The sequence below is a fragment of the Bombus terrestris genome, chromosome 11, assembly GCF_910591885.1.
Source record: "Bombus terrestris chromosome 11, iyBomTerr1.2, whole genome shotgun sequence".
In the NCBI taxonomy this organism is placed as follows: Eukaryota; Metazoa; Arthropoda; class Insecta; order Hymenoptera; family Apidae; genus Bombus; species Bombus terrestris.
Window position 1 is genome coordinate 6789282 of NC_063279.1, and position 11695 is coordinate 6800976.

An 11695-nucleotide genomic window follows, 5' to 3' on the forward strand; every position below is an offset into this window, starting at 1 on the left:
TACAGCTGAGAGTTGAACTCGTCGACTGAGAACACCAATCGTCTCTCAGATCCATTTGAACGTCAGAACTTTTACATTGAGCATTAGATTGAGATAAATGCAATAGAGAAAGAGTGGGAAAGAGAAGGATTAAGCAAAATGGAAATATTTCTTTCGCTTTTCTTAATCCTCTCTTTAATAGATGGATTTTTCTATCAACATTTTTTCAATTTTATCATGTCTTTTAATATCTCAAACCCATTAATATAGTTACATATCTTTTGGAAGCATTTTTTTATTGAATATTGAATAACAAGTAGAGTGCGGATGTTTATGTAATTTTAAATTGTTGTAAATATAATTGAACCTATAGAATGTCAATAGAAATGTTTCATTTATTAAATCTTATAAGCAATCTACTTTGAATATTCTATATATTTTTGTAGAATTTTGCATCTTTAATTTCCAAAAATGTATAAATATCCGCAATCTAATAACAAGTTAGAACTGAAACAGAGTATGAAATGTAATTATTTGTTAGGGACTTTATATACTGTCATATTAAACAGTTAACTTTAAAAAAGTTAAAAATTTAATAATTTGGGAAATAAATATAAACTGACAGTAGCTATTGCTCAATGATTTTTATATTGAAGATGCTACAGTTACACAAACATATGACTGCTCAAATATGGCATATACAATTTGCACCTAAATTTTTAAGGAAACTTAACATCTAAGAGTGAGGAAGTTCAGTGTATCTGTGTTTCATGGACTTCTTTACTCTTTCTCTTACAAGTAACATTACTTAGTTCATAAAAATTATATTACTACCTATCTCGCTTAAAATCAAATTTTCCACAGAAGAAAATATTTGATTTTTCATAGCATCACAATGAAATGATATTTTCTTTACTAATTAAAAAATAAATCTTGAATTAAAAAATAAACTTATATTCTATAGAAGAAATAAAAATTATATTTTATAGTAAACGAAATCAAATAATATTTATTATTTCCTATATAGCCTACTTCTTTTTTCCCTAATCCAATCGTCTCCTGCGAAATAATATACGATAGAGATGACATATACATATGATGTTGCATCCTGCTTATGTTATAATAAAAATATGAGAATCTCTGTTTCCTTACATAATGAGAATCTCATATAACAGGATAATTAACAACTTATTTCGGGTATATACCAAAAAACAATGAGAATGGAGTCTGTCAATTAGTTTTATTTAATTATCTCTTTCATCATAGTCGATAAATCAAGTAATGTATTTAACGTGCATTTAAACAAATACAGAAAGTAGGAGAAGGTCTCAAGGACTCGTAAAATGCAATTAGGCGGGTATTAAATTCGCTGAACAAAACTGCAGCGGCGCATACGTTTGTACAAAAACTATGACTAATTTAATACAAATACAAATATAAATATAATTTATATATATATATCTATATTTATATTTGTACTTATCATTTATATTTATATAATATTTATATATGTATAATATGTATACACCATGTAGAAGCAATGTCTTCAGGAATTCTGAATTAGCTGCCTAAAAATCAGCCAATAATTGAATTCTTTTCAATATTATTTATCATTATCAGCTATCTGTAGAAATGAAGAGGCAATCGCTTAAGAATAGTAGATAATATACGTTTTAACTACTTTAGGAATGCCATGAACTGCTTTAAAGCATTTAGTCTAATACATAGTTTCTCAATTTTATTACTTGAATGTATTATTTTAAGTAAACATCTCAGTAGCATATTTTATGCATCTGAACTATATCTTTTACTTACATTGATACTGATAATTAAAATAATACTTTTAGTTAAATAAAGTATTTGTACATCTTTTTATACATAATTTTCTCATCATAGCTTGTTGATACTATATTAATTAAACTTTTGTAAAGTTTCACTTAAAATAATACTTTCAAAGCATCAATGAAATTATTCATAATATTTTTAAAACATTTAATAATTTTCAATTTAAAAATAAATAAATATTAAATAAATTTAACGTTTTAAGTGCATTTCATGCACGAATTACTTTATGCGATATCTAGAAACTTTATTTATTCACTTCTTGATCTCATGAAATCGCTGAATTACAGTATAAAAGTCGGCAGTGTGTGCATTATTACCCTCTATTGTATTTTTCAATGTGTATCATAAAAAAGCAATTATTGTAAATTGATCACACGATCTCACAATTAGTATAAAATGTTTCATTTCCTATCAACATTTACTAGTTACTTCATTTTTTGTCAAATTAACATTTATTTTAGTTAAACACCCGCATCATGATATTACCCTTACAGCTTTTATCTTCCTACGTTAATTATTATTGTAAAAACAATTGTTTAAATAAAATAGTACGCTTCGTATTTTAAATTGTTTTAGAATATTCATGATTTTGTGGTCAATTCATAACTTTAGTGTAAAAGATCAAGCCTAGAACTTAAATAATTAATCATAAATAAGAAAACTTACTGAATCTTGATTAATCTTTGGAAGATTTAAAAATGTTCTGTGTTCAAATATATAGGGCAGCACAAATGATTATACTTGTAAAAATAACTTCATGTAAAAACATTTCTAGTAATTAATAAAATATCTAAACGTTATAAGCCAACTAAGTAGTAAATTAAAAATTTGCATTTAAATGCAATAAAAATAAATGCCACATTTATACGCATGTAAATGTATTAAGAGCTTGTGCCACCTTTGATTATTCATATATATGACTTAAAACCAGTTTGTTCTCTTGAAATATAATAATATACAATAATAATAAGGAGTAAAAGTAAATAATAATAAATTCATAAATTTGCAGCACCGCAAAACAGTTTCCCTAAGTACACTGCTTAAACTGATATATGTATACCTACTATATATACCTACAGTAGTTAACAAGTCTGCAGGCTACAATAATGTAGCCCCAATATTTAGTTGATTAACCTAGGTTTTAAGTGTGTTTCAAAATCTTGTATATATCCTACCACATTTTCTTTTCTTGTAATGATAGAGCGTAACTGGATTTGAATATTTATAACGAATCATATAGTTAAAAATAAAATACATTAGAATCATGATAGTGTAATTGAATTCATTGCAATTAATTTATGATTTACTTGCGAAACTGATTTGTACAGAGACAGCAATTTATACTCCTTAAAGAATGTAAAATAAGGAGTATTTTATTAGTAATAACGTCATACTGAAACCTTATATACATTTATGTATGAGAATTCTACGTCCATTTACACATATAAATCGAAAAACCTTTAAAATTTTAATCCAAGTAAGAAATATGTACTATTTACTTGAATGTACCAAAGATGACTGATATGTTAACAATGACTTAAATTGTACATAAGTTTTAAAGTAGATCACAGACTTCAAAATACTTAAAATTTTAAAAATAAGCCATATATGTATATGAACTCTTATGATTCATAAAGAATCTGGAATTATCATATATAAATGTACATGTGTACATGCATATACAGGATAATTCATACAATCGAATACAAGATACAACTTATTGTTAGCTCAATCGCATGATCCACCTTGTGTGTGAGGACTGCTACATACAATTCTATGCACAAGTCTCAGTACATATCAGTATAATACTTAAATTTGGAGTAAACCTGAACACTTTTTATCGACAAGATTCTACTACGACGATTACTTTGATTTGATACATGTGGATACTTTGCACCCCACATGTTTTTGTGCACCATATAACAATAGTGAGTTACATACATCACTATATTAGTACGGATAATAAATATAAAATGTTAATTGGCATACAGTGCATATGATTCTGTATTTAAACTGTATAATCTTGAAATTTAATTGGCAGTCAAATGTTTATGTTGATTTTGTTCTCAGTCTTATGAGAACTATTTTTCAAGTTCAAATAATGGAAGATGTAAGTTTTTTCATACAAACTATCGTAAACTCTTATAGAAATTGTACCATAATATAGTCAAAGATATAATTATGCTTCATCATCAAAACAACATGACTCAATAATATTTTTCTTTGACGTTACTGGAAGAATTATTTTACTCTGGAAAAAGGATACAGAAGTTTACTTCTTTGTATCATACTAATCTCAAAATGTCTAACAGCTCCAACAGTTATGAAGGTCCCAATCTAACATGCTATCGTTTTAGCAAAGGACGGAAGTGGAAAAGGAAATATACTAGCTGGAATGTACATATATCGGTAGCAATGAAGTTTCCAGAGAAAGCGAATCAGTCTTTATGCTATATGAATATAAAATACAAATGACATGAAATGTGCATTAAGAATTAGACTACACCGATGTATTCTGCAGTCTTTTTATCATAAGGCATAAGTCCATACTTCCATACATACTTATTTATTAAGTGCAATTCTCTTTTAGCATAATTTTCCTCGTCTATCTATCCTTGTTAAGTTTATCCTCCTACAATTTTATTTTATTTTCCTTATATAAATTTTATTTAAAAGTGCAAGTTCAAAAATCTGTAATAGAAAACGTTTGTGTGTAACATTAGTATTATTCAGAATAATGTACTAAAAAAAATTGTTCTTTAACCCTTAGAATGCTATGGACGCATATATGCGTCTGGCGAAAGCTATCGGTGTGGACTAAGGACACATATATGCGTTTTCTATAAGTGTCCGGCATGGGCTAAGGATGCATATATGTGTTTGTCAATTTTTCCGAACACCTACGCAGAAGTAATACTATTACGTTTGTGTAAGATAAATATAAATGTATTCCTTAGTAACGGCAGTAAACAGATGTCAATAATGTTTATTACGATTACGAAAAACTTATTAGAATTTGCGCTTTGAATAGTCAACCAACAGAGTTCAGTCTAGCGAAAAAGTACTCCGTCCACAGCACGAGTATTCAGCACTCTAAGGGTTTAAATATACTGAATAAAAATACTTTAGAGAAATATAAAAATCGCAAAAATTGTGCAACATTCAGGTGTCTCTGGAAACTCCATAGAAAGCTCATAATATTTTGATAGAAAAATAAGAAGCTTTGTCCTATAAAGAGAGAAAGAAGGAATGAAGAAACTGATAAAAATCAAAATTATGGCGTGGAATACTATCCACTACGTTAACTTATACAATTATAACAGGATATTATTATTTGTGTAATGTAACTTATGTTGTAAGCCAACACAATGGAACGTGGTTTAACATTCGTCCAACACCGAACATTCTTTCCTCTCAATACGATCATTGCAATGTATCAAGCTAAAATTTATCGAGTTCATATATGACCTTTGTCTATTTAATCTTGCGAACTGTATGCATTCATGGTCTACAATATTATACGTCATAGCGTAAGATATCTATGTTTTCGTCATCGACTTTTGTTGCTAAAATTGTGTTCTTCGTGGTAGTACTAGTAAATAAAAAAAGAAAGAAAGAACAAAGAAAAATGAGAACAGACGCAAACAAAGGTAGCGATGATTATGAATTCAAGCCTTGACGTTTTTCTTCCTCGAGCATAGCGTCAAGTTCGTCAGTAAGATTTGCAAGCATATTCCCAATATCGTTTAATACATCCGCTGGTTCACTGCCACCGGTGTGATGGCTTATTCCATGACCTGACATGTTGTTACCAGTATTACCACTTGCGTATTCTTGTGCGCGTGCAGCTCTTTGTTTTATTGTTCCGGCATTTTCATTTGCAAACGGTAGTGAGTCGGATTCTGTACTGGAACTTGACTGAAAAGATACAGTTATTATTAATATACAACGTACTATTAGCGTTAAGCTTGAGAAGTGTTTATGCTCAATTTAACAGTCAGGGTACATATACCCAAAAATTTAAGGGTTATTGGAAAGTAAGTTGTCAGATATATTTAATCTTGCGTTTATATACTTCGTTTCTCAGATATCCAATATCAATGGACTTTATCAAGTTACGTTTATGAAACATATAAAATTTGAGCAAATAATTAAAAAATTGAGCACAATATTCACAGTAACAATATTATATTATTATCGTATGAAATATAAATGAAATAAAACTACCTTAAAACTGGCATCAGAACCATTACGGTGCTGCAGAGCAAGAGAAGCTATTAATTCATGTTCTTCGTTAACATTGACACTGACACTACCCCAAGAACGAGACATAGAAGAGGGTGGTCGATTTATTTGTGGAGGAGTCGATGGCACTGGCGCAGGTGCTGGTGGCGGTGGAGAAGGATGATGGATCAAATGATGATGTTGATGATGATGTATGTGATGTTCCTCGCAAGAGGCAGTTGGAACTGGTCCGCTGCAATCTATCACAACATCGCCAACTCCCGATCCTCCCACCCCTACTCCAGAACCGCTATTGTCTCTAGAGCTTTGACGCCTTGGAGGAGACGGAGGGCAACGTTTCGGAAGATGTGGACTACTCTCGAGTCCGTAAGTTAATTGATATTTGTTATCGAAGTCTCTTGGTAGTGACTTAAATTGACCTGGAGTTGCAGTGACCTATAATAAAGGATCAACATGATCATATTTATGAATAGTAACATAAGCTGCAATTATGCGATTCCTTGTGGTTTTTAGGCTAATACTAAACAATTTTCCCCGCTTCTTTCGCTTATTTTTATATATAAATAATCACTGAACTGCGGATATTTACGCAAATTCACGTCTTTATAAATATCCCTTAACTGGTATCACTCTTGCTCTGATTACATTAGAAATTCTTTGTACATTTAAAATTATATTACCTTAGCTACAGGTCGTGGACGAACAAGACAATGTCTAGGTCGCGGAAGAGTTCCGCCACCTGCATCCACTACGGAAGTATCATTTGTAGGAGTCACATCACCGTCTTCGAAGCTACGTGGACGCCATTCGATTGGCTGTGGATGTGTGGATGGTGCTGGTGACGGAGGATACCCAAGGGGTGCGTCTTCCAAGCTTTCTAATGATTTTCCTCGTGAACCAGACCGACCAACAATATTATAATCGGCTGGTAAAGCAGCATACATACTTCTCCACGCAGCTCCAGATGTAGTATCACTTCCGCCTCTCTGAAAAGACCTCAGAACAGGAGAGGAACAATCCTCATCAGGAGATGGCAAGTCAGGACCTCCTCGTTGAATAACTACGTCCTGAAAATATAGTTAAGGGGAACCAAATATAAAGACATAATAATAGATAGGAAGGAAAGAATTATAAACGTTGAGGGTACATAGCATTTTCTAAAGAAAATAAACATCTAATGGTCGACTCGTGTGCCAAGACTAGTATTTTTGGAGTTATGGGTCATAAATGCTATCATGACTCACATATATTAAAGACGTTGTAGGGTAGAGCAAAAGTACATCTTATATCATCATCATCCGAATGAAAACACAGAAGACGATTAGACATTATATTTTAGCAACTAATAAGATATTATTAAAATTTCTTTACCTGTGTTTGTCCAGGATGCGGCGGTAGCCGAGCAAGATCGAGCGGCTGTATACGTTTTCCAGCACGAATATCCTTAACTCTCTTAATTGCCAATAATAATTTTTTCTGGTGGCCAAGACGTACAATGCCAATGTCTTCAAGATCTTCCCAAGTGAGAGTCGTTACATCTTCAACTGAACGCATACCCTGTTGATGAAGAGCACCAAGATATTCTTCGAGTCGCAGAAGCCTGAGCCACTCTTCTAACGAACCAGGAATATGTTCTGGCAAGCCATCTCCTATATTTAAATTATCTATTTCCGCCTTCAAGCGTTTCCGATGATTAGGCTGCTTAATTCCTGCAAGTCCATAGAGTCTTAAATATAGTCTTTTAATCATAGACATAGATAAATTAATCGGTAAGTATAACATATAAAGGAATATTTAGAACTTATATAATAAACAAAGCCATAAATTTTGTAATATCGCATCATTGTGACTCATGTACATATCACAATGCAGATCTCTTGTAGTAGTATTATTTAAAATTTTATTTTAAATTTATTTAAAGAAATATTAAAAAATTATTTAAAAAACTTGGAGAATAGTCTTAAAAGAAATAAAAGTACAAATTTATTTTTATCATGCCTATTTTTCAAAAATATACGGAGTTCAGATATGAAAATATTAAAACATTAAATTTTTTTTATTTGTTGAATACGTTTAAATCTCAATTCTCAATTTCTAGTACACGTTTAAGGTATATAATTGAATTGATTATATCGAATATAGATTTACCTATCCCTGTCAAATCTTCTGGTGTCATACGCGTTATAGTAGCTAGATCATAACCAGCGGAAGCAAATAATGGAAAGTATTCCTCGAATTGGAGTTCAGTCAACCAAGCGTGAACGACGTCGAGATCCGCCGGTCTGTCCGGATGGCTGCCAAGTGAGCTTATAGAACACCTGGGAGATGAAGCAAGAGCACCAGGTCCTCTAGGGCCCAAATGATATCCGGAGGCTCTTCCAGAATCCAATGATGCGGTTGAATGCCTGGAACCCGAACCTGATCCTGAACTACCTGGGCTATCTCTTCCAGGACTTTGAGTCATATCGATTCCTAGAAAGAATATATAAAAATTATTTTCTCCTTTCAATTAAACAAAACGTTAATATCAGTTATATCAGTCATATCATAATTTACAACAATAATAAGGATTTAATTCTTTAACTAAATTAATACCGTACATTTCTTTCCTTTGGGAACTTATATAGATCTACAGTGGCCTCAAACTATCAAGTACTAATTATTAATTTTCTATTCAATAAATTGTAATCATTTCTATATATGTATTTCTGTACTGATCAAAATTCTATAAATTCACGCATTTGGTAACAATTCCATGTTTCATCCTCTTCAATGTTAATGTGCAATACCCAAAATAATGTACATTTCATGGCTCAAAATTTATCTGTCATCACCTTACAGTCTGATCAAAAAACACGTACAAATTATTATTTATACGATAATCATAAATTAATACGAGGAAATCACTTTACGTTTAACGTAAACACAGCGGAAATATAGTCTAATAGAAGGGGTGGATAAAGGATGGTAAAGGAAATAACATTATCGCGAGCGTGTAGCGATATTATCGAATTTGGTAAGGCAGTAATTCGATAAGAATCGCACCTTGATCCTCGGCGTGGGCATATTTGCCGACGACTGGTGGAAAGGCAAAGCCAGGGTGGGTAAAAATAGGCCCCGGACTCTTTCCAGATGGCACACCGTAAGAACCCTCGTCCGTTGTTCCGCCTGGTCCACTTCCGGGCAGGAAACAGCTATCTTCGCTGCTCGCATATCCAGCGGAACCAAACGAGGAGCCAGAATGTCGAAATACATCGGGTACAGCCGGTGGTGCCACTTTCTTCGCCTGGGTCACAGCTTTGGACGGCCGGTTCATGCCGCCAACTGCAAAAAAGCAAAAACATTGAAGCTTAACTATGGTGAATTACGAGCGCAAACAAAAATCTAAATATATAACGAGGAAAATATATTTTGGTTTATTCTCTTGGTTCAAAATGATATTTGATATGCATCATGACAGACGCCGTCCCAAATCATGAGAATCAATAGTGTTTCTCAAGACTATAAACTCGCGACTTATATGTTATGTGTTAATAAATCCATCGTTTTTCATTTCTTGGCTTCTATAATCGAAGCTTAACGCTTTGACAACCGGCTTTAATTCGCATCAAATATGATTTTTTGCTGCGTTTGTAACTTTGAATATTTAGGAAATGGTAGTTCGATGTTCGAAAATTGTCAATAGCTTGGAATATGTGGTAAATAGAAAGGTGGGAGTAATCATTTTAAAGGGACGAACAGATGCGTATATGGTGCGCTAGTAGTTAAGTGCGTGCGTGGCGCTAGTGTCGCGTCATGGTGAAGATGGTAGTGCAGATCCTACGAATGATTTCTTTTCGAGTCGCAATTCTTGAAACTTGCACCTCAGAGAAAGCGTTTCGATGTAGGTTACTCGAGCAAGAAGATAAGCTTCGCAACGTGGTCTCGTTCGATCGAGAACGCGTTCAGAAATTTCTGTTGCGCTTTAATCGAGACGTGTATTATAGATAACACTTTATAAATTAACATGTAACTTTTGGTCAATTATCTTCGATGAAAATTGTACATTTTCGTTTAACGACTATGTTAAATATATTAAGAGGGTTAAATAAGAAGAGAATGCAATTTCGAGAGGAAATTTATATCCTATAAGCATAAGAAGATAGAAGGAAATTTGTGAAATCGTAGATATATTATAAATGTTTGTAATCTCTTCCACGATACGAATACAATCAAATTATTAATATTTTTCTTATCTTCGTACAGTAGAATATAGAGAATCGCGAGAATATGATGGCTTCCTTTAATAATTAACAGAATTCCAGGTTTTGAAATTTCCGGGATCAAGAATTACTCGTTACACTTCTGTGTGGAAAGTTTTTGCAGGTATTCCGCATATTATAACGTTTTTAAATATTTCAAGTTTCAAGTTTGCTCTGATTTAGCCTTTGGTTAGGTAGCAGAGATTTATTGCTTGATTTAAATATATCTACGTGTTACAAGGTATAATTTCCACGCCTCGGCAAACGAACAGAACTCCGAGATTTATTGAAGATAATTTATAGAATTTCAGGCTAATAAATTTGCGAAATTCGAAAGCGATAAAGGAAATGCCATGGTGCTGCAACGCTGATAGAAAAAGCAGGCGCGGCAAAGATTTCGTTAATGTTAATAGCCATCTACAATTAAATTAAAGGAAAAATATTCAACGTAGATAAATGTTTATCGATATAGTTGCCGTTAATAGAGCTACATTTTTCATTTAGAAACATTAAATGTGCACGGTAAAATTCGCCGATACTTATATATTATAAAAATCGATATTCTAATGGAAACTATCTCGAACGTACTTTCCTTCTAATTAGTTTCACCTAAAGTAAAAACTTAATTTGACTAATCGATGTACTTTTTTATGATTATATTAGCCACATGCATATTCATGAAATTGTATCGTGTAAAATATCAGAAGTTGAAATGCTTTTTAGGTTTAACGAGCCTGCCGGACTTTGCATTTAAATGATCGATGAATGACTAGGAAATGTATGAATGTAGGAAAACGTCTTAATCAGCCCGGGGCAAAATTACAAAACCTTTGATGCTGTAGGAGTAACAGGTATCGAGAGCCACGAACAGAGGCGTTCTACATTAAGTACATACAATTAAAGTAGGCCAAGACATACTAAGGTATGTAGAGCATTGGTCTGGAGTAAGCACAGAGATTATTTTATCAGCGAGATTGTTGGTGTCAAAGCAAACGGGACGTTACGTGAAGCGCCAGATGCACCTATTATCGTTTCCTTTGAAAGTTGCTTCTTGGTACTATGATAGTACGTTCGATATCAAAATTAATAGGAAGACATGGATGTTCAAAGCGAGAGGACGTTCGTTTTTTTCTCGCGTTGAGAATTACATGCACGGTATTTTTTCCGTGCTAAATCGCTAGATTGAGAATCCTTATGCAACGCTAACTTGCAATGCAAGTAGAGAACTGGAATGTAAATGGAGATTTGTTTCATCTGCTAATAATAAGAATTCCAACTAAGCCACCACAGTTTGGATATTTTATGTCTCTGTAAACTTATGTGCGTTAGAAATTCTCACATTGACAACTGTACAGTCAATATCTTTCTGATACTGAATCGCTAGA

The 11695-nt window shown here is 32.5% G+C and overlaps 1 protein-coding gene across 2 annotated transcripts in view; it reads right to left on the reverse strand.

Annotated features, from left to right (window-relative positions):
* Positions 1-608: 608 nt before the first annotated feature.
* The window catches only part of LOC100645020 (caskin-1), a 51338-nt gene continuing 40251 nt past the window's right edge, over positions 609-11695 (reverse strand). For both annotated transcript variants that reach the window (XM_003399110.4, XM_012314038.3), the window contains 6 exons: positions 9115-9393; positions 8218-8541; positions 7441-7778; positions 6750-7136; positions 6052-6504; positions 609-5742 (listed from right to left, as the gene is read on the reverse strand). In XM_003399110.4, coding sequence (XP_003399158.1) covers positions 5485-5742; positions 6052-6504; positions 6750-7136; positions 7441-7778; positions 8218-8541; positions 9115-9393 — 2039 coding nt within the window. In that variant the 3' untranslated portion in view covers positions 609-5484. The remainder of the gene's footprint in view (positions 5743-6051; positions 6505-6749; positions 7137-7440; positions 7779-8217; positions 8542-9114; positions 9394-11695) is intronic.